The sequence below is a fragment of the Eschrichtius robustus genome, chromosome 2 (assembly GCF_028021215.1).
Source record: "Eschrichtius robustus isolate mEscRob2 chromosome 2, mEscRob2.pri, whole genome shotgun sequence".
Taxonomy (NCBI): Eukaryota; Metazoa; Chordata; class Mammalia; order Artiodactyla; family Eschrichtiidae; genus Eschrichtius; species Eschrichtius robustus.
Genome location: NC_090825.1, coordinates 167,483,703 through 167,511,202, shown reverse-complemented (window position 1 = coordinate 167,511,202; position 27,500 = coordinate 167,483,703). Strand labels below are relative to the sequence as shown.

General features: G+C 53.3%; 2 protein-coding genes across 2 annotated transcripts in view; both read left to right on the top strand.

Moving 5' to 3' along the window:
* Positions 1-27,500, top strand: part of MYO9B (myosin IXB) — a 90,874-nt gene that overhangs the window by 8,253 nt on the left and 55,121 nt on the right. The window contains 1 exon segment of the mRNA XM_068536779.1: positions 10,309-11,216. Coding sequence (XP_068392880.1) covers positions 10,365-11,216 — 852 coding nt within the window. The 5' untranslated portion in view covers positions 10,309-10,364.
* On the top strand, positions 1,695-3,070 carry LOC137759958 (E3 ubiquitin-protein ligase RBX1). Its single transcript, XM_068536777.1, has one exon. The coding sequence runs from the start codon at positions 1,718-1,720 to the stop codon at positions 2,042-2,044; it is 327 nt and encodes a 108-aa protein (XP_068392878.1). The 5' UTR covers positions 1,695-1,717; the 3' UTR covers positions 2,045-3,070.

Here is a 27,500-nt window from a genome sequence, read left to right as displayed (position 1 = left end):
ACATGTGGCTTCAAATTATGGCCTTATATAAACGAAGCGGCTATGCTACACTTTTTGGAGGCCCCCGTCCTCCTTATTTTCCAGTCAATTCCAAGTCACTCCCCAAGCTGTTCGGCAGAACCTCACTTTTTCACGCATGAGACCTTGGCCGGGCCTTGAGAGCGGCTCATTCACATTTGTCCACTCACCCCGAGGGCCGAATTTTTGGTTGCCTCCCCCTCTTCCCTGTGCCTCCTTTCTCTGAGAGCATGAGAGAAAGGCCCTGAACTGAGGCTCATATCCCCTCCAAGCGCTGAAAGGACACCAGTATGGCATTTGCAAAAGCCTTTTTAATTTTTCAATGTTCAGGTTTTTCAGCGGGAATTCATTTTATCATGCGCAGAAGATTGGCCATTAGTAACATTTAGATTCACAGTGATCTGCAGCCAACACCTCTATCTAGTTCCAGAACATTCCCATCACCCCAAAAGGAAACCCTGTCCCCATCAACAGTCTCTCCCATTGCCCCTCCCCCAGCCCCTGGCAACCACTAATCTGCCTTCTGTCTCTGTGGATTTGCGTATTCTGGACATTTCACGTCAATGGGATCATACTTAGTATCTGGCTTCTTTCACTCAGCATGATGTTTTGGAGGTTCATCCACATTGTAGGGTGTGTCACCGCTTCATTCCATTTTATGGCTGAGTAATATTCCACTGGGTCGGTGGACCATATTTTGTTTATCCACTCATCCTTTTTTTTTTGGCTGCTCCGGGTCTTAGTGGCGGCACTCGGGATCTTTGTTGCCATGTGCAGGATCTTCTTTGCGGCATGTGGGATCTCTTAGTTGCAGCATGCGAACTCTTAGTTGCAGCATGCATGTGGGATCTAGCTCCCTGACCAGGGATCGAACCCGGGCCCCCTGCATTGGGAGCTCGGAGTCTTAACCACTGGACCAGCAGGAAAGTCCCATATCCACTCATCCTTTGATGGGCATTTCCCTTCCACCTTTTTGGCTCTTTCATCCAGGAATTTTATAGTCTGCCAGTTTGGTTTCCATTTTGTGATGAGGGCATAGTTCTCCGATGAGTTCCAGGTAGACGGATCCTATCAGTTTAGGGATGGGTTTTGCTTCCTGTTCACATTGCGTGTGCTTCTGTGAGCATTAGTCAGAAGGCAGAACAGGCATTTTAACTTCGGGGCATTTGAAGAGGCGGTTTGGCTCAAAGACAGACACACGGGTTTTCAGGACCTGCTGCCCCCAACACACGGCCACAGCATGCAATTGCCACTTCGCCGAGCTATCCCCCCTGGGGACCCAGGGCCCCCAGTTCCTCAGTCCCGGACCTGCTTCCTTTCATTCCAGACACAGTCTGGGGATTCTTGGGGTGCAGGTTTCACATCCACTTGTGGAAAGGACCTTAAGCCACAACATGACTGGCTTCCAGGTCTCAGGCTCTGTTGAGACTCCGTGAGGAAGGCGTGCTTAGAAACCAGAGAAAACAGCTGAGCTCCTCCAAGAGAGATGTCACTGTTTAAGGACATCCCCTGAAGCTGTGGTAATCACAGTGTGGCACCACGCAGGTATCAACAGCCCAGAGGCAGACCTGCGTGTGTAACATAACTTAACGTATGATCTTTAACAAAGGAGCCTCCCTGGTCTGGGGAGAGATAGATTCTTTAAGAAAAAGCATTAAAACGATTGCTTCGGCCGGGCGACGGAGCGTGTGTTTCCAAAATGGCGGCAGCGATGGATGTGGATACCCCGAGCGGCACGAACAGCGGCGCGGGCAAGAAGCGCTTTGAAGTGAAAAAGTGGAATGCGGTAGCCCTCTGGGCCTGGGATATTGTGGTTGATAACTGTGCCATCTGCCGGAACCACATTATGGATCTTTGCATAGAGTGTCAAGCCAACCAGGCGTCTGCTACTTCCGAAGAGTGCACCGTTGCGTGGGGAGTCTGTAACCATGCTTTTCACTTCCACTGCATCTCCCGCTGGCTCAAAACACGGCAGGTGTGTCCGTTGGACAACAGAGAGTGGGAATTCCAAAAGTATGGGCACTAGAAAAAGAGAATTCTTCCATCAAGCCTAACTGTTTCATTAGCCATTTAATGACTTGCCCTCCTGTTACTTAATTATAAATTAGATAGAACCGTGTTTTTTCTGCTTTGTCTTTTCAGTTTGCTATTCCTGCACCCATATTGTATTCTGTGTCAAATAAAATCCAGTTGGATTCTAGAACAGATGCCGCCTCTTGTGTATGTGAGAAAAGTGAACATAAAGGGACCCCTCTTTCTAGGTTGGAAAGCCAGCTTTTGAAAGTGAGATGTTTGTTTGTTAGAGCCAGAGTTGTCCTGCGAGCGCGTCTCTTGGTCACGAGGAAGCCTGGTCCACAGCCCGGCTACTGATGGCAGTCTTGGGCAAGTCGCCTCTCTGCTCCGAGCTCTTCCTCTGTAAAGTGGCTGCTGAGGACTAAATGGCGTCACGTGGGCACAGAAAGAGGCTTTGTGAACTGTTAAGAACACTATACAAATGTTAACTTTGTGTATGACATGTCGCTTTCTCTTCTTAGTTTAGAATAGTAAACTTGAAGAAATCTAATAAGTAATCTTGGCTGCCAAAGGAGTAATCTATGAACTCAAGTTGGAAATCGATGTCATTTAAATTGAGTTAACAGGAGAATTAAGTTTCCTTCCCCACCACCACCCTTTGCAATTTGTTTAAAATGCCTTGGCCATGGAAAGAACTGCCAGGTCTAATACTAATTCAATGGCTATATAGTCTTTAACTGAGAGGCAGGTTAGTTTACTGCAGTGGTTCTCAAAGTATGGGCTGAGGACTTCCGAGGGTACCAGAAACCCTTTCAGGAGGTTCACAAAATTCCCTTTCTGACTGCATGACTGTACGAGGCCAGCTTTTCTTTATATCCTTCAACCAAAGCAACGTATTGAATGAAGAAGCAGAGGTGAGAATCCAGCTGTCTTCTACTAAGTCAGATATGAAAGAGATTTGCAAAAATGTAAAACAATGCCACTCTTCTAATTTTTTGTTTTGAAAAATAGTTACTTTTAATAAAGATATTTACGTTAACATGTGAAAAAAAAAAAAAAAAAAAAAAAAAACGATTGCTTCACTCTTTGGAGACCATCTGGATTCTCCTTGCACTTCCCATACTGTACCAGGTTGACTGGTGTCCCCCAAAATTCATTCCACCTGGAACCTCAGAATGTGACCTTGATTAGAAATAAGGTGTCTGAGGATGTAAAGGTCTCAAGGTGGCTTCATCCTGAATCCAATAACTGGTGTCTTTATAAGAAGAGGGGAGGACACAGAGACAGAGAAGGCCTCCATGTGATGTTGGGCCAGGAAATCGGAGTGATGCACCTACAAGCCAAGGGTCACCGGAAGCCAGGAGAGTCATGGGACGGTTTCTCCCTCAGAGCCTCCAGAAGGAGCCAGCCCTGCCCACACCTTGATTTTGGACTCATCCAGAAATGCAAGACAGTACATTTCTGTTGTTTTAAGCCACCTGGTTTATAGTACTCTTTTACAGCAGCCCTAGGAAACTCTCACACCCTCCAGTATAATTTCCAGATAGATAAAGACTGAAATGTAAAGAGTAAGTCCAGGGAGGGAGAGGAGTACAGAGTGTGGTTCCATGTTCACCAGCTCTGGGAGGGGAATGGGTGATAGACATCTTGAAAGAAATGACCCACAGATCTGACTGCCTGGAAACTGTAGCATTTGTATCAAAAAACACCATATGCAAAAGTAAATCTGTATGAATTAGATTCATCAGACGTCGCAAAGAGTTAATACCCTTCCTATACAAAGAGCGCCTCCAAATCAATGAGCTAGGTAGGCATGGTTCAGTGGGGAAAAAAGGGCAACTGACATGAACAGCTTCCAGAAACAGAAAAATCGTTACTGAATACAGTGAATTCTCAAAAAACCCAGCCTGACAGAGGATTATAAGTGACAAAATGCTCTTTTGTGCCCACTGATGGCCATGGGTTGAGAAAAATATTGATCGTCGGTGCCAGTGAGGATGCTTTGAGGCAGCACTTCTCAGGCTGCTCCGGGCAGACCTCTCACTTGGGTGGGCCTCTCCGGAAGTCACTTTGGCAGAAGGGGTCAGGGGCCTTCATAGTGAGGATGTAGAGCCGATCAGATCAGCCCAGTGTTTAGGTTCAAGTGGTGCCACCTGTAGAATGAGGAGTCTCTGGGTCTAAGAGGGTACATCCGCATTGGGAACAGAACTGCCTGGGATCTGGTGGAGGGGTCCGAGGGGCATTCCAACCTGAGGACGAGGACAGGGGACACGGATGGCACTGGAAGGCAGCAGTGTGGGGCCGGCCCCCATCTGAGGTGCAGGGGAGGGAAGGGGAGGGCAGGGTGCCAGGCCCGTGGTGATGGCCTGGTCAGTGTCTCACGGGGATGCAGCCCGGGCTGGGGGAAGCAGACTTCCCCCTGTGGGTTGGGGGCTTTGGGCAGCTTCTCCGTGACTGGAGGGGGCCTGCAAGCCTGGGCCTGGCTGGGTGGGGAACAGCCAGAGTATGTCCAAGAACTGCTCGCTGCAGCAGCCAATCTACCAGAGGGGGGCTGTGCTATATGGACCTTGATGGCCAGGGGCTAAGAACTGGCCAGAGGGGGTCCCCGAGGGGCTCTGTGTTGGGACACCCACACCTAGACCGATGCTTCCAGGCACTGCCCTGCAGTAGCTCAGAGGATGGAGACAGCGGTCCCTCAGGGGCCCTCCTGACCTCCTGGTGAGAAGAGAAGGCTGTTCTGGGAACAGCAGACAGGATGTGGTCAGTGGGAGGAGCAGGGAACAAACACCCTGGGTGTTTGGGGCTGGAGGTGGGGTGGGCTTCCCTGGGCGCGAGCTCAGCCCCTGATGGGGGAGTGCAACAGAGTGGATGGGCTCCAGGGGCAGGTCCAGGTGACACCTGGTCCCCACGGCTGCAGAGCAAGTGAGCAGGACCAGGAAAGGCGTGACTGGCAGGAGCTTGGTGGCATCTTTGGAGAGGGGAGCAGTGGTTTCTACTGCACGGGGGCATAGCGGACCGAGGGACGGGTGGGAGCAGGAAGGGCCAGCTCCAGGCTGCGTGGAAGCCAGGAGGGAACTCGACCCTGGGCTGGAGAAGGATTTACTAGTGTCTCCGGTTTTCAGGGCCATGAGCTATTTCAGTGGGAGGGTCCTCCCCCAGGAAGGGGGAAAAGGGAGCCGCTCTGAGAGGAGAGTGCAGGCTCCCTGGGGAGCAGGACCAGGTGAGGCTGGCTGGGCGTGGGGAGGGCCCCACAGGCAGGTGCAGGGTGGAGTTTCCCAGGATGCAGATGTGGTGGGCCTGGGTGGGCTATGATGGCTGGAGGGGCAGCTGCTGCAGGGTGGGTCAGGTGGGCCCTGCGGGGGGACTCCCGTGAGGGCCCCCAGCTGGTGTCCACCCTGCCCCACCCCTTCTCTTTGGCCGGCCCATTCCCTGCAGCTCCAGCGGTCAGCAGGCCCCTTGAGCAAGGCTTATCTATTAATACTTCCTCCTGGCCTGGGGGTGGGGTGTGCATTGGCTGGACCTGTGACTGCCCCCATGGCCCCCAGTCTCAGAGTATGGAGTCCCCTGCTCCTCCCACCAAGGGGCCCAGAGCTGTAAAAGTCCCCCGTGGGCTCCGAGGGTGCCTCATGATCAGCGAGCCCTGGAGGATGTGGGACAGCACAGAGCTCAGCGGGCCACACAGCCTTCAGCCTGTCCCAGCGTCAACCAGACCCTTGTCAGGGCAGGTGACAGGCCCCGCGGGCAAGATCACGTGGTTGGGCCCTGATGGCTTCTCCTCGCTCAGCCCAGCTCGGTGTCCGCTGGGAGGAGAAAGCAGGCGCATCCATGTGACCTTTCTGCCGCCTGCATCCAGGCAGCTTGGGCGTGAGACCATCCAAAGCCCCTGGTCCTTGAGCTGGAACGTGCCCCCAGAAGTTGTGGCGCTCGTGAGCCGTGTCTCCACGAGTGCGTGTCACAGAGGTTCAGGCTCTGCCTGAAGCCCTGGGTCTGCGCACGTGTGTGTGTGTGCACGCGTGTGTGTGTGTGTGCACGCACGTGAGTGTGGGTGTGTTCAAATGAAATTCTGTTTGTGCATGTGTGTCCACGTTTGTGTGCGTGCGTGTGTGAGCACGGTCGTATGAGAGTGTGTATTCAATCACGCGTGTCCATGTCTGCACGTGTGCTCACATTCGTACATGTATGTTCACAAGCACACACATGCGTTCATGTGGCCGTGATTAAGGTGCAGATCTACAGTTTGGGCTCCTGCCTCTCTCACCAGGCTTGGAAGCGCATAAACTACCCACCCTCCACAGCCTTCTGGGGCTGCCCAGGAACATCCTGCAGTTAGCTCTCAGAGTTTCCACGGGACGATCAGGTGGGCGGCACCACCTGGCACCTCTGAACACAGACAAGTTCATAGATTCCCAGCCGTTTCCTTGCAGTGGCATCTGAGGAACTCGGTGGCTGGGCTCGAGGATTGGGCATTTTGAAAAGTAAGCAAGAGGTTTTTAAAAGTTGCACTCCTGGGGAATTGGGTCCTTTCATAATCCACATGCTTTGTTTTAAACAGCTTTATTGGGTATAATCGATACACTATAAATGGCACTTATTTGAAGTGTGTGATTGGATGAGTTGTGACACATGCAAGCACCCAGGAGCCCACGACCACGATCAAGATAGTGAGCACATCCATCACCCAAAAACTCTCCCTGGCTCCTTTGTCCTCCCGCCCTGTCCCCCTCCTCCAAGCAGCCAACAATCAGTTTTCTGTCTCTAATTAGTTTACACTTTTTAGAAATTTACGTACAGTTGACCCTTGAACAACACAGGGGTTAAGGACGCTGACCCTCATATACACACGCAGTCAAAAACCCATGTGTAAGGACTTCCCTGGTGGTCCAGCGGTTAAGACTCCATGCTCCCATTGCAGGGGGCCCGGGATCAATCCCTGGTCAGGGAACTAGATCCTGCGTGCCACCTAAGAGCCCTCATGCGCAACTGAAAGAGCCTGCATGCCACAACTAAAAAAGATCCCACATGCCGCAATTGGAAAAAAAAAAAAAAAAAATCCTGTGTGCTGCAGCTAAGACCAGTCTCAGCCAAATAAATAATTATTAAAAAAAAAAATTAGAATTAAATCCGTGTATAACTTTACAGTTGGCTCTCCATATCTGTGGCTCTCCATCCTGGGGTTCAACCAACCACAGATTATGTACTACTAAAGTACATATTTAGTGAAAAAAATCTGCATATAAGTGAACCCACGGAGTACAAACCCATGTTGTTCAAGGGTCACCTGTATGTGGAATCATATAATATGTACTCTTGAAAATTTTATTGAGATGAAATTTGTATAACATTAAATTAACCACTTAAAGTGAACAATTCAATGGTATTTAGCATATTCATAATGTTTTGCAACCATCACCTCTATCTAGCTCCAGAACTTTTCCATCACCCCAAAGGAAACCCTGTGTCCATCAGGAATCTCTCCCCATTCCCCCGCCTCTTCACTTCCCAGCCCCTGGGAGCCACTGGTCTACTTTCTATTTCTATGGATTTGCCTGTTCTGGACATTTCATATAAATGGGCTCATACAACATGTGGCCTTTGGTCTCTGTCTTCTTTCATTCAGCATAATGTTTTCAGAGTTCATCCACATTGTAGCATGAATCAGTAACATTCCATTGTGTGGATGGACCACATTCTGTTCATCCATTCATCAGCTGATGGAAATTTGGGTTGTTTCCACCTTTTGGCTATTGTGAATAGGGTTGCTGTGAACGTGTATGTCCAAGTATCTGTTTGAATCCCTGTTTTTAAGTCTTTTTGGGTCCATACCTAGGAGTGGAATTGCTGGGTCTACAGGTACTCTTTTTCGTCTTCTGTCTTTCACTCAGCACACAGATTCTGAGATTGTTCCGTGTTGTTCCATGCTGTTGTGAGGATTGTGTTGTGTCCCTTCTCACAGCTGAGTCATGTTCCATTGTGTGGCTGGTTTATTCGTCCATTCACCGCTTTGTGTATGTTCAGGTTGTTTCTAGTCTGGGACTTTTAGAAACAATGCCATTAAGAACATTCATGTAGGGACTTCCCTGGTGGTGCAGTGGTTAAGAATCCGCCTGCCAATGCAGGGGACACGGGTTCAAGCCCTGGTCCAGGAAGATCCCAGGTGCCGCAGAGCAACTAAGCCTGTGCACCACAACTACTGAGCCTGCGCTCTAGAGCCCATGAGCCACAACTACTGAAGCCCGCGCACCTAGACCCCGTGCTCCACAACAAGAGAAGCCGCCACAATAAGAAGCCCGCGCACCGCAGCAAAGAGTAGCCCCCGCTCACCGCAACTAGAGAAAGCCCACATGCAGCAACAAAGACCCAACGCAGCCATAAATTAATTAATTAATTAATTTTAGAAAAAAGAACATTCATGTACAATCTCTGTATGAACATCTGCTTCATTTCTCTTAAGTCCTAGGAGTGGCTCCTAGGAGTGGGTCACATGCTAGGCGTATAATTAACTTTTAAAGAAACTGCCAAAGTGTTTCCAGAGTAGATGAGCCCCACCGTTTCATAGAATTTTTCTGCAGGATACTGTGGCTTTTTGAATAAAGACACTTATCAATGTTCACATCCATTTATCTGCTAATTCTACATGAGTGAACTGATCCCAAGGAAATGCTCAGACTTGGACACGAAGATGTGTGTCCCAAGAACTCAGAAATCATGTTTCAAAGCGTATTTCATGACACAGAGAAATGTTCATCTGTGCCAACATACCACATTAAGAGCAATTCAGGTTTTATTAAAACATGTAACATCTATTAAACTGGAAGGAAATATACCAAAGTTACTTAATAATTTGGGGGAAAGTTTAGAAAATTAAATATTCCCATCTCCCCCAACCTTCCTACCTGTTGCCACTACCTACCTACCTGTTTGTAGCAGCTTCATAATGTCTGGTTTTGTTTAGCCTCACCCGTCCCCCACCCTCCTAACACTGCTGTGGGACTCAGTTTCCCAGAACCCAGATCATCTCAGCCTCTGAGTCATGCTTCTGCCCAGGGCAGAGGTCTGCATACTGTTTCTATAAAAGACTGGAAAATAAGTATGTTCAACTTTCCAGTTCTTAAGGTTACTAATCTGTGTCGTGACTATTCACTTATGCTGATATAACAAAGGCAGCTGTGGACAGTATGTACATGAGTGGGCAGAGCTTCGTTGTGAACTCCTCTTCATCCTTCAGAACCCCTCTTAGATGTTACCATTCCCCTAAAGCCTTCTCTGGCTCTTGGGAACAGTAACTTCTCACGCTCATGGTTGATATTCTCTCACATTTGTTTGCATATCAGCTTCTCCCGCTGGGCTTTGAGCCAAGGTCTGGTTCATCTTTGTATCTTCAGCCACGCTTGGGTGGCACACAGTGGGCCCCCACGTGACCCACACTGCCTTTCTGCCTTTTGCTCCAAGACACAAAATGAGCTGTTGCCAGCATTGGCTGCCTTTTCTCTCTTTCCTGAAATGTCTTTAGGAGCAAATGCATTTGGTCCAGGGAACCCTGTTACATTGTCATCATGTCTCCCCAGTTTCCTCTGCCTGGGATGACTCCTTGGTCTTTCCTTGTTGCTCATGACCTTCACAATCTTGGGGAGGACTGCGGGCGTCCCACAGGATGCCCCTAATTTGGGGCTGATGTTCTTGTCATGATTGGAATGGGGTTGTGGGTTCTAGAAGCAAATGTACTCTGAGCAGTTCTCTCGAGCGAGTTTTTGGGGGCCCTCCCTGACTTCATCCTCCTCAGTGGGGTTTCATGTACCCGGGGGTTTCAAGGTCCCTGAGTTTCGGGGCAGGTTCATTCTTGCTCATCCCAACCTTCCTCATGTGTTTTGGGGACATAACCAAGGCCCATGAGGCCGCGTCTTCGTCCGCTTAGGGATCTGCCAGGGGAAGTTTTGCCAGAGAGGAGAGTCCAGGAAGGGCTGAGCTCTGAGATGGTTGTGGCCATTGGACTTGAGGGTTGAGAGGCTGGTGGGGAGGGATGGGGCCTGGGACGGAGCAAACTCCAGGGGACGGGTTTGATCTTGGCAGGAGGGGCCTGGTGATGTCACTCTGCAGGAGCCACAAACCTTAGGTGAGTGTCACGTTTAAGGACAGATAAGGCTCTTCGGCCCTTCTGGCTCTTCAGGAGAGCCCACGGACTCAGGCCATGGGTCTGAGGCTTTCTGTCCAGAGGTGGATGTCAGCGTCGCCCCACCCCCACCTTCGCCCTTCTGATTTTGCCACCCCCCTCCCTTCCAGCTCCAGGACGCGCGCCCCGAGCCCGGGAGGCATGCTGAGGCCAGGCCGCCAGCAGGATGAGTGTGAAAGAGGCGGGCAGCTCCAGCCACCGGGGGCAGGCGGCCTACCACCTGCACATCTACCCGCAGCTGGCCACCAGCGAGAGCCAGACCCCGTGCCAGGCCTCGTGCCGCGTGACAGCCACCAAGGACAGCACCACGTCCGACGTCATCCAGGACGCCATCACCAGCCTGCAGCTGGACGGCAGCAAGCGCTACGTGCTGGTGGAGGTCAAGGAGACGGGCGGGGAGGAGTGGGTGCTGGATGCCAACGACTCGCCTGTGCACCGTGTGCTGCTGTGGCCACGGCGGGCGCAGGACGAGCACCCCCAGGAGGACGGCTACTACTTCCTGCTGCAGGAGCGCAACGCAGACGGGACCATCAAGTACGTGCACATGCAGCTCATGTCCCAGGCCACGGCCACCCGGCGCCTGGTGGAGCGTGGCCTCCTGCCCCGGCCGCAGGCGGACTTTGATGACCTGTGCAACCTCCCCGAACTGACCGAGGAGAACCTCCTGAAGAACCTCAAACACCGCTTCCTGCAGCAGAAGATCTACACGTACGCCGGGAGCATCCTCGTGGCCGTCAACCCCTTCAAGTTCCTCCCCATCTACAACCCCAAGTACGTGAAGATGTACGAGAACCAGCAGCTGGGCAAGCTGGAGCCGCACGTGTTCGCGCTGGCCGACGTCACCTACTACGCCATGCTCCGGAAGCACGTCAACCAGTGCATCGTCATCTCAGGCGAGAGCGGCTCCGGCAAGACGCAGAGCACCAACTTCCTGATCCACTGCCTCACCGCCCTGAGCCAGAAGGGCTACGCCAGCGGCGTCGAGAGGACCATCCTCGGTGCTGGTCCGGTGCTGGAGGTGAGCGGGACCACTCGGCGGGAGGGACCTTAACACGTGGGTTTGGTGATCGTTCAGATAACGGCCGTGGAGGAAACAGTTATACTCACGTTTTCCAGAAACAGGAGACTTGGCACGCCATGCAGGGCCACACAGGGGGGCACCAGGGCTCATCAGGAGGCAGCAGGAGCCAGGGGAGGGTGTAGGCAGGTGTCTGTCGTGGTTTTCGCGGGAAGGGTCCGGTGAGGCAGGGTAAGCAGGCTTAGGGTGGCTAGTTTGAATAATTTCAGAGTTTGGGAGCATAAGGGCTGCCCTGGTTGTCTGGGGTGAGCAGGGCAGGGAGAGAGTAGCCCGGAGTGTGAGAACGTGATAATGGTGGGGGGGCGGGCGTAGGCTCTGAAGTGGTTGGTTTGTATTTGGAGGGCGTGTTTGTAGGAGAGTCCTTTGCTCTCTCTAGGACTCGGCCAGCCCTGGCGGGGGCAGTCTCTCCAGGATCAGCCAGGCCCCAAGTGTCAAAGCATCAGAATAGAGAAAATAACAAGGCCTGATCAATGCCTTGATGTCCTCTTAATGTACTCCCAGTGTCTGGAGGGGCGGCGGTCTGCACTCCGGGTCCCAGAAAGAAAAGGATGGCGTGTCCAAGCTGAATAGTTCATGGCGGGGTGTTTCTGGCAGGGGGTGGGACCGTGGGCTACAAGGAAGCCAGCAAGGTGAGTTCAGGCCTGGGGGCTGGGGACGGGCTAGAGGAGGGGCTGCTTGGCAGTGCCAAAGAGTCAGCGGGGGAGGAAATGCCCCGGCTTCCTGCGCCCTCTCCAGTGTTCCCATTGGCCAGACCCCACAGGAGTCACGGGTGTGTCACCATGGGTGAGCCTTCTGGACACGGGGGCAGTGGAAGCGATCGCAGTGATCACTCACTCTCAGGGTCTTAGGACGAGATGCATCCACGTCTCAGAACATAACTTAACCGTCGTCACCTGGTGAGGGCCAGGGCCGCGTATGGGCCCGGGGTGTGCGCCTCTGGGTTTGGGGTCTAAGACTCTGCTTGCTTGCTTTCTGCTTTTAATAAGATTTTGCAGTGATTAAATGATTTTAAGTATGTAACTTAAATAGTTAAATTTTATTAAATATAATGACATAAGTCACTCTATTTCTTCGAGCAGTTTTAGGTTTATAGAAATACTGAACAGACAGTACGGAGAGTTCCCGTATTCTCCTGCCACTTCTGCTCTTCCCCCTGTCATTAACATGTTGTATTTGTTAACAATTGGTGAGCCAGTATTGACACATTATTATTAACTAAAGTCCACGGTGTACATTAGGATTCACTCAGTGTTGCATCTGCTGCGCGTTTGTTTGGACAAATGCACAATGTCACGTCACCCCCCTCCCTCCCTCCAGCTCCTGGAAACCACTGATCCCTTTACTGTCTCCATAGTTTTGCCTTTTCCAGGTTGCTGGATGGCTGGAATCATACCGTCTGTAGTCTTTTCAGACCGGCTTCTTTCACTTAGTACTAAATACTAGTACTAAGGTTCCTCTGTGTCTTTTCTCGGCTCGAGACCTCATATCTTCACGTTGCTGAGTAACACCCGCTGGATGTGCTGCAGTCTGTCCATCCGCAGGACCCCAGACCCTCTGTCCGAGGAGTAGGCTCGGGGTGGGGTGGGGTGGGGGCGGGGGTAGGTTCAGGGGTCCCACCCGCCCTGAAGCACTGACCTCCAGCTTCTTGCTGAAATTCACTGAAATCCCATCTGGGCTGTGCCGGCTGAATACGCTCCAGTTCCTCTTCCTCTCTGACGATCTCTGAGATCATGAGCAAGAAATTAGCTGGGGCTGTACAGCCTGGCCCCGTGCCAGCACGCAGGGCCTATATCTGTCTTCTCCTATACATGTAATGTAAAGATTCATTGTCATTTTTTGCGCAAGCATTTCAAACAGTACCTAGTGATCCGGCCGCAGAATGGACGCTTTTCCTTTCAGTGCTGTGTACCCTGCATGCGTTCTCTCCTCTAATCGTCCATTCATTCTGCAAGTATTCCGCCTGCAGGCACCGTTCTTGGCACCGGGCTATGCAGTGGCCAAAATCAACACAGAGGCCTGCCCACAGGGAGCTGCCGCCTGGTGCCGAGGAGGCAGGCAGCGAGACAGACAGCGGCCTCGCGTGTGAGCTAAGAGCCGATGAGAACAGTGGGCGGGTTCGTGGAAGAAGGGGTAAGGGGGCAGGAGGCGAGAAGGTGGTGCCGAGCCGGCCCGGAAGCGGGTGGGGCGAGCGATGTGACGTCTGGGAGGGGGACACGGCCAGTGCAAAAAGCCGGGAGGCTGGACCGTGCCTGGCGTGTTGAAGAAAGTCAGGGGCCCCGGAGGGCACGGGAAGGAGCCGGAGTGGGGTGAGCAAGGGGCAGAGCAGGAGGCGGTGGGGACAGGGAGGTGACAGCAGATCATTCAGGGCCTTGCAGGATCATGGGGTGGGCACTGTGTGATGTGGGAGCTACGGAGGGTGTCCCAGGTTCAATCTGGCTCCATCCCAGCTCTGGAACTCAGCTGCCGTGAAACCACCAATGGCCCCACTGTCCTCCCAGCAATGGCCGGGGCCTATAACAGGTGCTCTAGGACGGGATAAAACAATGCAGGCCCTGAGTGACTTTAGAAGTTGGGGACAGGAACAAGAGGACGGACCCAGCATTTACCGAGCGGGGCATTTTGCCAAGTGGGCCCTTCACCCCTCACAGAACCGGGCAGGCGGGTGGGTGTGGCAAGGTTTGATGAGGATACCGAGCCCCGAGGTTTCAGTGCAGCACAACAAGGAGGCAGGTTTGGCCCCGCGGTGCAGCTTCCTCTTCTAGCTGAGGACCATCCAGGGCACCGGGATGAGGTTCCTGGCGCTGCCCTAACAAAGTACCACAGACTGGGTGGCGTCAGAGAGAGGAATTTACTCTCTCTCACAGTTCTGGAGGCCCGAAGTCTGAAGTCTAGGTGTGGGCAGGGCCACACTCCCTCGGAAGGCTCTAGGGGCAGATGCTTTCTTGCCTCTTTGCACTTCTGGGGGCTCCAGGCAGGCGCTCCTTGGCTTGTGTTGCTCCGATCCCAGCCTCTGTCATCACATTGCCTTCTATTCCTGTAAAGACACCGGTCATCATTGGGTTTAGCGGCCGCCCCAATCCAGGATGACCTCATCCTAACTAATTACGTCAGCAAAGACCCATTTCCACATCAGGCCACGTTCACAGGTTCCAGCGTCAGGACAATATAGACGAGCCTTTTGCGGGGGGGGACACAAGTCAGCCCGCAGCAGTGCCCCCGCCGAGCGACAGCTGGACGTGTCTTGTGCCTTCTTCCCCAAGGGCCGCCACTGGTGATCCTGGGGCCCCATCCGTCCTCCTGCTGGCCTCCATGCTCCTCCCCTGCCATTGCCCCGAAGGATTCTGGCACATTCTATGAGGGCCGTTAGTCACCTCCGTGGCGGGTGTCTGCACCCCGTGAGTCAGATGCCTCTGACCTTGCCCGGCTGCCTCCCTCGAGCCTCAGCAGTGGGAGGCGGCAAGGCCAAATTTCCCCAGGGGTTAGGAGCTGCTGGAGGGCGGTGCCCATGCCAGCTTCCAAAACAGGCTTGAGCCAGATCCACATCACAGCCATAAATGTGCTTCCTGAGGCGACCATTTGGAAAAGGGAGAAGGTTGTTTTAGTTTAGAGCCAGGCTTTGCAGCCAGAGCACCACTGACGTCTGGGGCCGGGTCAGTCTCTGGGCTGGGGGCCGTCGTGTACGCTGTGGGGTGTTGAGCAGCACCCCTGGCCTCCACCCACCTGATGCCAGTAGCACCCCCTCCCCCCAGTGGCAACAACCGAAAAATGTCCCCAGACATCACCAAGTGTCCCCTGGGAGCAGAATCTCCCCTGGGTGAGAACAGCTGCCTTAGTCACAGCTTGTAATCCCGCAAGACCCAGTCACCGTTTCTTTCAAGTGCTGATGGTTTAGAAATTGTCCATAAGTAAGTCCCAACCATTCTGAGCTAACTTGAGAGTTACTTTCTAATAACAGGAATAATTAGCTACCGTGCCTTCGGGCCCACTGTGTGTCAGGCTTTGGGTGCCACGGTCTTCATCCATCGTCTCTCTGAGGACTCACAACAGCTCTGCTCATTTTAAAGACGAGAAAACAGAGCCCCAGAGAGGTGTGCTGGTGTGTAAATGTCCTGGGGCTGCCATCACAGAGTACTGTAAATGGGAGAGGGTGGAGGTGGAGGGCTTAAAACAACAGGAATTTATTCTCTCGCAGTTCTGGGGGCCAGAAGTCTGAAATCAAGGTGTAGGCAGGGCTGGCTCCTTCTGGAGGCTCCGACGGAGAAGCCATCCCGTGTCTCTCTCCTGGTTTCTGGTGGCTGCCAGCAACCCTTTGGCATTCCTTGGCTTGTGGCCTCATCACTCCAGGCTCTGTCTCTGTGTCCATATGGCCTTCTCCCCCCTCTGCCTCTGTATCTCGAATCTCCTTTCTCTTACAAGAACACCGTCATTAGATTTAGGGCCTACCCTAAATCCAAGATGATCTCACCTCAAGATCCTTACTTTAATTCCATCTGCAAAGACCCTATTTCCAAAGAAGGTCCCACTCACAGGTTCCAGAGATCAGGACTTGGACATATCTTTTTGAGGGACACAAGTCGACCCAGTACAGTCTGGGTACCCCAGGCCACACTGCAGGCAGCCACAGCCAGACCACCATTAGAACCCAGCCTGAGTCTAAGTTCACGGTACCCCTCTGCACCTTCGTGAAAGATTTCCTCTCTCAGCTCGGCTGGGGCCGCAGGAAGCCGATCGGGACTTTTTCTCAGCTCCCTGAAAGGAGAAGTTGAGTTGTTTTGAGGTTTGGGTATCGCCGGGCACCCCCCCAGGCAGGGGTTGCAAACTTGCTGTGCAATTCTGACCAGAAAACAGGAAGGCGGCACTGTGGAAAGCCGGTTCAAATCAGCTGATCTGCCCACCCGCTGCAGTTAACTGTTACTGTCACTGTTTCACGCAATGTTGCTCGGCCACCCTGCAGCCTGCCCCCTGAACCACCCCCAGAAACGCGACGTTTGTGCAGGAGTGTTGCCTTAGCTCAGAAATACCGAAGGTGCAGAAGGCAGGCTCACCAGGGCAGTGCAGTCTGGGGTCCGTTACCCATGCCGGGTGCCCTCTGAGAACCTGGCGACATTGTGATGCAGCCGCCCCGGCATCAGCCACCGGGCTGGCCACAAAGCCCACCCAGGACGTGCCCCTCTGCCTCGGCATCAGGGCTGAGGGTGGAGGGTGCTTAGGCCAGGGTTCTCTTTGTCCTTCCTGAACCGTAACACACGCCACTGACATTTGCCAACGCGCACAGGGTTTTAATTTCGAAAGCAGAAATGAAACGAGGATCCTTGCTGGCTGGGCCATTTTCCCAAGCGGCCAGAGGCCGGGGTTTTGGGAACTCCATGTAGCCACTGTGTCCCGGCCCACGCAGAGAGAGAAGGCTGGGAGATGGTGGCACCCCGAGCTGCCTGGCACACCCACAGGAGGCTGGTGACCAGGACAGCAGGGCGTGGGACCGAGGGTGTCCTGGACCTCTCTGCTGCCCCTGACCCACCTCGGGGGCCCTGAAGGAGCCTGTCCTGGGACTGGGATATGTGCCGGCCTTGGTCCTGAGCACCAGCCCCGACTGAGGGCCCCACAGACCCAGTGTCACATGACCCCAGACTCCCCCAGTCTCCGCCCACCCTCAGGCCAATGGGTCTGTTCCCACTACCCTCTGTCAGCACTGGCCGGCCTACCCGAGCAGGTCACCCTGAACCAACATGCCATCGTTCACCTGGACCTTTACCCACAGGGACACCTGCCCAGAACATGTCTTTCCCTCCCACAGGGTGAGGATGGGCCAGCCTCTGCCCATCACTGGGGACACATGGGCAAAGCCACTCAACCGGTGTGACACAAGATTCCAGAACCAGGGGTGTGCCTCTGCAGTTAGGTTTTCTGTTTAAGAGCTTTGTTGAGGTATAATTCACCCATTTCGAATGAACAATTCAGTATTTTTTTTAGCAGATTCACAATGTTGTGCAACCTTCACCTCTATCTAGCACTAGAACATTTTCATCACCCTCAAAAGGAGACCCCATGACCAGTCACTCCCCGTCGCCCTTGCCCCAGCCCCTGACAACCAGTGATCTGCTTTCTGCCTCTGTGGGTTTGCCTGTTCTGGACATTTCATGGGATCACACAAGATGTGGCCTTTTGTGTCTGGCTCCTGGCGCTCAGCTTGGTTTTTTCCAGGTTTATGCGCGCTGTAGCGTGTGTCAGTGCTTCATTCCTTCTTCTGGCTAACAGTCCACTGTATGGATAAGACCACATTTTTTTTTACCTCTCACCAGTTTTCTCAGGATTTCAGTCCTTTGTATGGCTGACTCTGCAGTTGAGTTTCCTCCTCAGTCCTGACCCCCTCCCTGCCCCAGCCAGGCCAGCGTCCCCCCATCAGAGTCCCCCGCCGTCAACAACGGGAGGGTGGAGGGTGTGGGGCGGAAGTGGAGGTGATGCCACTGGAGACTCTCGGGATGGACTGAGCCGATCCGGGGAGGAGGGCGGAGCCCTGGCCAGCAGCCTGCTCTGGGTGTGCGGGCCTCCCGGGCGTGCCGAGGGCGGGCCGGGGGCGGGCAGACACACCTAGGTCCGTCTGTCTGTGTCATCCATCTACATGGGGCTGCCACACCTGCGAAGAGGCTGGTGGCCAGACGGGGGCTGGCGTTCGGGAGCAGTGAGAAGTGAATGTGTGGCGCAAGCCACCGGAAGCCTCGGAAAGCAGGCCGGGCTCCCCGAGCCAAGGTATCAGATCAGAGCAGACAGAGTCCGAGGGGGAGGAGGAGCCGGGCTCAGAGACGGCTGCACAGCGCTGTCGGGATCTGCTCCCCGGACGCTTTCGAGGACCGCGGTCTGGGGTGCTTCATCCAAGGGATGCGCCGGCAGCACAAAGACCCCCTTGACCCCAGCCTTGTCAGGCCTTAGAGGTTGTCCAGTCACGCAGGAGCAGGCGGCAAGCTGGGGCACCTCCCGGCCTTGCTCATTAGCTACGGGAGGAGGTAAGTTTGCCAGGAGGAGTGAATGTTGAGAAAAGGGCATGGGGCCACGGACAGGCCTCTGGGGACCATTCTGGGGACATGGGCCCCGGCAGAGAGGAGACTCAGGATCAGGTCAGAAGGAGGGAAGTTACTGAAGTCGCACCTCTACCCCCACGCCCAACCCGCAAAGGGGGCCAAAGCATTCACAGCAAGAGGGGTATCCGGGCTGGGAGCCTTTATCTGGGGCTTGTCTGTCTGTCTCCAGGGTCCTAGGGCCCCAGAGGCCCAGATTGTGTCTGCTTTGCGTTTTGGGGTGTTTCTCTGGTCTGTTGATGGGAACGTCGGGCGTCAGCAGGCAGCTGGGTGGGGAGGCAGCGGGATTAGGCTCTGGAGAGGCTGGGGCAGCAGCATGGGGCGCTCCAGGGAGAGGTGTGCCAGCCAGACATCCCCCGACCCCCAGCCAGTGGTCAAGGCTCAGCTGGACCTGGGCTGTCCTCGAGGCTGGGTGGCTGGAAGGTCGGCACTGTGAACATCGGGGTCAACACTCTACGCAGGGGAAGGAGGGGAGTGAGAGCCAGGCCAGGGTGGGCTCCCGGGAGAATAAGCATTATAGGGAGACAGGCAAAAGGATGGAGGAGAGGACGCTGTGGGGCCTGGAGGCTGATCGCTGAGAGCCTCGGAGGGTTGTCCCACCCGGGCAGCTGCAGGGAGGGAGGAATTGAATTACTGGCTGCTTCTGTGCCCCGAGTGGCTTCCCCAGGATGTTTGGGGAAGTCGTTGGGGGGCCCTGGGTTGGCGGAGCAGCCCGAGGGAGGGCAGAAGCTGAGGCTGGAATCCAGGGTAGGAGGGGGACAGCAGGAGGGCCGATCCCACAGAGGATGACAGGGTGAATGAGGCCTCGTGTGGGGTCAGCTTCAGGCCTCGCAGACAGAAACACAGAGGGGCCAAGGCTGTGCTTCCGCGCTGCTGACACCTGGGGCCAGATCCTTCTCTGGGGTGGGGACCGTCCCGTGCACTGTGGGATGTTAAGCAGCACCCCTGGCCTCCACCCACCAGATGCCAGTAGCGCCCCCTCTCTCAGTCAGGACAATCATAAATGTCCCCAGACATCACCAAGTGTCCCCTGAGGGGCAGAATCACCCCCGTTGAGAAGAATTTTTAGGCCGACTGCAGGCAAAGAATGATTTCAGTGTTACAGATGTCCTGTGCCCAAATAGGTTCAAATTTGGGGGTGAACATCGTGCTGTTGTACTTACACGTCAACCCAGCTGTGCTGAGTTCTGTCTCACCAGCTTAACAAGGGGTGGCTGGCGGGTGGGGATGCAGTTTCTGGCTGGCGATCTGCTTCGTTTCCGGGAACGGGTGGCTGGTGCTTTTTCCTGCCCTGTGGCCAGCCACGACCAGGAGAACGGCCACTGCCCACCCACCACCAGAAACCTCCTCACGTCTTTCTCACCAACAACGAAGCATGTTCGGATGCAAGGGTCAGGTTTTCCATCCAAGTTTGGTCTTCCAAGCGCACTTGGGGCGAAGTCTTCAAGTGTTATTTGAAAAGCTGCTCATCAATACAAAAAAACAAATGCAGTCACTCACGTGGTGACCCCCAGAGCTGAGAAGTCACACACTCCCTGCGGGTTTTCTTGCAGGCGAACGTCATGAAAGAGCTTTAGTGGATTTTGGGTGTGGTTCATGCTGGTTCCTATGCGCTGGAATTTTGTCATCCCCTCCACCCCTGTCCTCCTGCAGGGTGACTTTCTGAACCTCACGCCAGGTGCTGACTGTGGTTCAGCTCTTTTTTAAGTGTCTCCCCAACAGGAAACAAACCAGGGCTGCCACGGCGGTTTCTGCTGCCGGGGAGCACGCGTGGTTATATGCCCCACTTCGGTAAAATTGTGACATTATTTTGTTATAGCTTTTGGTTGCGCCTTGGTGCTTTGCTTTGTTCAGATAACGGTTCATTTTTTTAGTATCTTTTTCCCTATTTGACTTATAATTTCTTTTTGCATGTACCAGGGATTGGCCCACTACAGCCCACAGGTTAAATCTGCTTGTTTCTACACATAAAGTTTTATTAGTACTCAGCCACGCCTGCTCATTTACATATTGTCTGTGGTGGCTCTCAAGGCAGAGTGGGGCAGTTGTGACAGAGACACTGTATGGCCCCCAGAGCCAAAAATATTGAACCCCTGGCCCATTACAGGAAAGGTTTGCCGACCGCTTGTACTTTGTGCACGTGGAACATGTTAGAACATTCCAGTTACTTTCTCTGGGCACACTTCTGTCTTCTGCTCTGCTCTCCCTTCCCAAACATAAGGAAACCAGCTTCCCACCCTCGTTCCAGATGACTCCTGTCACCAGCTCAAATTTTCTGCGTTGGTCTGTGCCACATGTGTATTCATATATTCATAAACATACATCTATCTACAGGGGAGTCTGAAAGCGGTCTTGGGGGGTCAGAAAAGAAGGACTTGGATGTAGATGTCCCAGAAGTTCATCTCATAAGTTCACCTTTCAGCTCTCCCTCTCCTGTTCGAGCGCTCTGTGTTCCACAGGCAGCTGGGAGCGCTTGTGCAGCCAGGGTGTTTGAGCTCTGGCTGGGGGTAGTGGGAGCTGTGTATGGGGCCCCTCCCGATCTCACATATCCAGGAGGGGCCCTCGGAGGGTTTCCAGCCGCACCCTGGGCCCTAAGACCACCTGCATCCTGCCTGCAGGGCAACACGGTCTGCCGGGGCACAGCAGGACGAGGACACCAAGCGAGACCCCAATGCTTCCCGGACCCACCCTCCCCCCCCCCCGCAACCCCTGGACCCTCCCTCCACAAGCTGCCAGGAGAGGCAGCATGAACTCGCTGGGGCTGATGGGGCCAGGCCAGAGGTGCACACTCAGGGCCACAGCACCCCTGGAGGAAGCTACCGTGTGGGGTGCCAGATGTGTGCCCAGGAGGATGTGCTGGAGTTCACGGCAGAGGGAGAATTCAGCCAGAGGGATATGAGCATACGGACAAGCTTCTCGTAGCCTGGGGTTGGGGTGGCCATGTTGCCAGCCCTGGTGCTCAGTACGTACTAGCAGGCATGGGTGTTCCCAGCTCACCACAAGGATGTTACAAGATGTGGAAAATGGTGGGAGCCGCTACAAGGAGCCACGTGGATCGGAAGGAGGGAACGGGGGCAGAGTGACAAGACAGCCCAGAGACTGCCCAGCTGAGAAGTAGGGCCACACCAGAGCAGGATGGGGGTACAGAAGGGTGAGAGGTTGTCTTTGCAGGTGTGGAGAGGATCGGGGTGCCCTACAGCTGTGAGTGCCTAGGCCTTTGATCAAGGGGACCTTGGAAGCGTTAGGGAGGGGACGGCCACCTGGAAGCCAAGGCCCACCGGCATTCTCTACCCCTCCCATGCCCTGAAGACCCGCGAGGCTGCCTTTCTGGCCTGCTGCCTAAAAGGGCAGGGCCCTGACGCATTGCAGTAATCTAAGCCTATTTTAGACCAAAGTGGAAGTTATATTTTTGGGAACGTTGCATCTAAGAGAAGAGTGAAATTATGGGTGTATTTTAAGCAACCAGAAAGGCTTCCTTGGAATTTGCAAAAAGAGTTGATTAAAAGGCAAAGCATAGCTCCGGGCCCAGGACACCCCTGCCATGGCTGCTGCCCTTTCAGAATATTCTGGGCACTTTGCTGCACCAGGGCTGGGTGGTGGGTGGGGATGTCCGTCCATCATCTATCAGCTACATCTGCCTCGCTGTTTGGATGCAGCCGGGCGTCGAGTGACCACAGGGCCTGGCAGCCGATTTGTTTCCTAGCGATTATCCAGGATGGAGTGGCTTCAGGGCCCTGTCTCCAGCATCACTGGGGAGTTTCCCTCTGGAAGTTTCCTTCTGTGTCATTCAGCCACTGCTGGCTGCAGCCAGTTCCCAAGGCCAGGCCCAGCAAGACCTCAGTTACCTGAGGCCCAGAAGTGATCTGTCTTTTGGAAAGGCCAAGGGGTCAAGCCCAAGGCTCTCGGTCAACCGCCCAGCCACTGACCAGCCCTGTGACCCCAGCTCATGGCTGTAGACCGGCTCCTCCTGGGTGGAGGGCGAAACGGCCACCCGCTGGCAGTGGTCAGGCACCCGGACCCAAAGCCTTCCATGATGTGAGCTATCAGGATACGCTAGATGGTATCCTCACCCCTTTAACGGAGAGTAAGTCACAGCAACCTGTGAGTATTTACACACTTCCACTTAGCCCTTCCTGAGGGGCCAGAAATCTCCAGGGCAGCCAATTTAAAAAAAAATTTTTTTTTAATTGAAGTATAGTTGATTTACAATGCTGTGCCAATCTCTGCTGTACAGCAAAGTGACTCAGTTATACACATACAGACGTTCTTTTTTTTCATATTCTTTTCCATTATGGTTTATCACAGGATGTTGAATATAGTTCCCTGTGCTCTACAGTAGGACCTTGTTGTTTATTCATCCTGTGTATAATAGTTTACACCTGCTAATCCCAAACTCCCAGCCTTTCCCTCCCCCACCCCACTCCCCCTTGGCAACCACAAGTCTGTTCTCTATGTCTGTGAGTCTGTTTCTGTTTTGTAGATAGGTTCATTTGTGCTATATTTTAGATTCCACATATAAGTGATATCATATAGTATTTGTCTTTCTCTTTCTGACTTACTTCACTTAGTATGATAATCTCTAGTTGCATCCATGTTGCTGCAAATGGCATTATTTTTTTCTTTTCTTTGGCTGAGTTGTATTCCATTGTATATGTGTACCACATCTTCTTTATCCATTCATCTGTCAATGGACATTTAGGTTGTTTCCAGGTTTTGGCTATTGTGAATAGTGCTGCTATGGACGTAAGGGTGCGTGTATCTTTTTGAATTACGCTCGGTTCTTAGCCAGGGGTGATTCTGCCATCAGGGGACATTTGGAAACGTCTGGAGATGTTTTTCGGTTGGCCAAGGATGCTGCTCAACATCGTACAGTACACAGAACAGCCCCTCTGCAAAGGATGGTACGTCTCCAAATGCCAGTAGTGCTGAGGCCGAGAAACCCGCTCTAGTTTAGGGGCCTTCAGGATGTACAGTTGAAAATCAGGCCTGGGGCTCTGGACAGAGTCTGCAGGGAGCTGTGTGGATCCAGGAGCCCCTGCAGGGACAGAGCTGCTTATTGGAGGTGTGAATATTGGTGAGATCGTGGGGAGGGGGAGAGAGAAGATTATAGGGACCTGCAGCCCCAGAGGGAACTTCTCCAGTTCTGCCAAAGTGCCTGGACCAGTTCTTTTCCCTCAGCATGTGACTGTGTCCCTCCCCTCGGAATTTACCACCTCCAGGTCCTCTGGGCCAAGAGCCACCTCTGCCAGGAAGCCCGACTCAGCAGTGCATGTGCTGTGTGCCCTACGGCAAGTTGACCTCTCTGCTCTGCCTGCTGATCTCTCCTGCCCCAGGGCCTTTACACGTGCTGCACCCGCCTGCGTCATCACCTAAAGGCCACCCTGAAGCCTCCTGGGAGAGGCAGAGGAGAGCTCCAGAAGGTCACGAGGCCAGCAGAGTCCTAGCACAGAACCAGCACAGTGTGGCTCCCTGCCCCACACCCTGAGGCTCTGAGGGGCCCTTTGGTGTTCAGGGCCCATTTGTTTCCTGCAGGAGCTAGTCTAGCTTAGCAGCCCCAGATTTCAGCTATGACAGAGCAGGGAGTGAGTGCGCCCTGGGATGAGGTCCTGGCAATGCTGAGGTTGGGGGGACACCTCATGGGGATCCAGCCCTCCTGTGCATGGGCAGCCTTCTGCACCCGTTCCAGAGCTGCCCCATAAAGAAGATGGGAGATGCCAAGGAGGGGCCCCCCATGAGAGAAGCGAAGGCTGGGGCAGGCCTGTGATGGAAGGTCGAAGGGAGGATCGCATCCACCCGAAAAAGAGGTGACTGGAAGCACTTTACCCCAGAGCACTGGGGACATCAAAGGGCCTTTGGACCCAGTGATCCTCCTGGACTCAGGCCAGCACCAGCCGTGGCTTCCCCAGACCCAAGGAAGACGGAGTAACCTGCCAAGGCAGGCCTGGCCATTGCTCCTACTACCCCTTTTCAAAGAGTGGATACAATGGAGATCACTCAGCCATAAAGAGGGATGAAACACTGACACATGCTACAACGTGGATGAACCTCGAAAATGTTATGCTGAGTGAAAGAAGCCAGACACAAAAGGCTACATATTTATGATCCCATCTACATGAAGTGTCCGGAACAGGCAAATCCAAGGAGACAGAAAGCAGATTAGCGGTTGCCAGGGGGCTGGAGGAGGGGGGATGGGGAGTGGCTGCTCACGGGGACAGCGTTTCCTTTTGGGGTGATGAAACGTTCTGGAACTTGATAGAGGTGACAGTTGCACAACATAGCGCACATGTCAAATGCCACAGAATCGTACGTTAAAATGGTGAATTTTATGTTATATGAATCTTAGCACAATTAAAACAGAAATGCAGAGCGAGCTGTACACATCCGGAACACTCCCCGTCAGGTCCACAACATCCACCCCTCGGATTCCTTCCCATCGATCTTGCAATGGGCAGACAGGAGCCCAGCCATGCTAGAGGCGGTCCTATCAGCTGTGGCCTCTGGGGTGGCCCCAGGTGTACCTGAGCTCCATCTCCCAAGGCCTCACCCCAGCCCCTGATCCAGCAGCAGGATGTGGGACTGGCTTGAAGTCAGACCTGAGCCCCGTCCCTACGGAACAGGCCCCCTTAGGTGGAATTTCTCAAGCAAGTGTGGGAAGTGCCTCCAGAACGTTTCATCCAGCCACTTGTCTTGAACATCACCAGTTCCACCCATGACTGTTCGAAGTGGAACATTCATTATGCTAATTGGCAAAACCCTCCCCCAAGGTTGAGTGACAATAAAATTGGCCAGAGCGGGTTTGCAGTGGCTGCTCCTGTGGAGTGTATCCTGGATCAAGCAGTTTAAGCTTAAGCCCTGACATAGTAGTTTATACCAGGGATCTGCAAACTGTTTCTGTAAAAGGCCACATTAATTAGCATTTCCAGATTTTAGTGCCACGCAGTCTCTGTCACTACTTAGCTCGAAGCTACTCACTGTGCATCGTAGAGCAAAAGCAATACGTAAACAAATGGGTGGGGTCGTTTAGTAAAACTTTATTTGCAAAAACAGGCAGTGGGAGAGAAGCATCAAAGATACCCAGATTGAAGGACATTTTACAATATACTCAACCTGTCCTCCTTAAAACTGTCAAGGTCTCAAAAAACGAGTCTGAGAAACTTGGCGTGGAGCCGTCAAGGAGATGTGAGGACCGAATGTAACGTGGGATCCTGGGACAGAAAAGGGACATTAGGGGGGGAAATGAGGACATCCGAATGAAATGCTAACTTAGTTTAATAACAATATATCAGTCAATATTGGTTCATTTGTTCGTTGTGACAAATGTGCCACCATAATATTAACAGTAGGAGAAACTGAGTGTGGGGTACTTCGGAGTTCTCTGTCATATTCTTAGAAATTTCCTGTAAATCTAAAACTGTGCTAAAATTTAAAAAGTTATTAAATAAAAAAAAGGTATCAAGCCAGATTTGGCCTGTGGGGCATAGTCTGTGGACCCCCCCCCCGCCAACACACACACACACACACACACACACACACACACTTAGACAAAATCCCACCACATCCATGAGATGTGCAAAGCAAATCTCAGGTAAGGTCCTGGCAAACTGAACTTTGACCCCACGCACCTCTGCCCTCTCCTCCTTCTCCATTTCAGTCGGCTGAGCCATCACCACTGGTCTTTGGTGCTTTCCTCTATCGCCTGCATGCCCGCTATCACCATATCCTGTTGTCTCTTCCTCTGAAATATTTCCTCCCACTGCCCGGGCTCCAGCTGGTGGCCCCGCTGGTGTGTACAGGTGACAGTGTCCAGAAGCTGGGGTGGTGTCCGTGGTACTGGCTTCCCAGCCGGGCCTGCATCAGAACAAAGCACAACCTCTCGTCAGGACTGGGGCCAAGCCGCTGAGCCCAGTTTCCCAGATAATCCCTTGCTTCTCGGGGCTGTGAGGAATCACAGCTGAGAGGTGGCTCTGGACAATGATTTTTCTTCCTGCGCCTGTTCCTTCATCATCACGGGGGCCTGATTTCTTCTCCCTCTCCCCTCCACCTTACAGTGCCTGGCTGAACAAGGCTACCGAGCGGCAGTCAGGATGTGAATTGGACCCATCTGGGGTTGGGGTACTGGTGGGGAGTGGCTGATCTCGGTGAAACCCTGGAATATGGAAGTTTCCTGTCTCTCGGGGCTAAGCGTGAAGAAAGCTGTCTAATTAAACTAAGCATACTGAGCACGAAGCTCTTTGCTCTGTCCCGCTCTTGACTATCAAGACCCCTACTCCAGGTGTTCAAGAAAGAGGGAGGGGTGTAAGTAGACATCCTCTTGCTTTATTTCTCCCTAGAGATACTTCATTCTCATAATAAACCCTAGGGCAGTAGTTCTCACCCTTCCAGGAATCAGAATAGCCTCAGGCTCTGGTTTAGGAATTTTGACTCCTTAGCCTTTCCAGAAATTCTGCAAGTCTGGGTTGAGGCCCAAGTCTGTATCTTTAGCTAGTCCCCACAGCTCATACTTGGATTCTCAACCTTTTCTCTCTCTCACCGTAACCTACCAGAGCAGCAAGGTAATGGTGACTCATGGTGGGGGGCGGGGGAATCTTGACAATTCTGACTCTCCTTCCCCAGTGTTGTAAGCAGGGGAGCCCCAGGATGACCGGTTTGCTCACCCCAGGTATGGAGGGTGGGCCCAAGGGGAGCCTGGGGCCCCAAGGGGCATCCCCCTCCCCAAGAGTTTGGAGAGAGGCTACAACACCTGTAGGGAGGGTGGAGGGAGCTCTGGAGACCACAGACTGTCCCTCCAGCCCACCCCTGGGAGCTCAACTTACCTCACATATGCCAATGCTTAGTTTTGCTGCATGGAAAGTATCAGAAGTCCTTGCTGTTCTCATCAGCAGCACCATGCAGTTTGGGATTTGTGTAGGGAGACAAACATCATCCTAAAATGAAACCTTCCATAATGAGCCGCCCACTTACGGAACAAGCCCTCCACTCACACGCCCCACTTGGCTCAGCCTAAGTATGGCTCCTTGCAGTCCGCCGGGCCTAGTGGGTCCTCTCTCCCAGATGCATCCCACCACACAAATGCAAACCAAATCAGTTGCAAAGTGAGGTTGAAAAATCTTGCAAAAGGTGCATGATTTCAGGAAGTCATCAAAAGTGACCT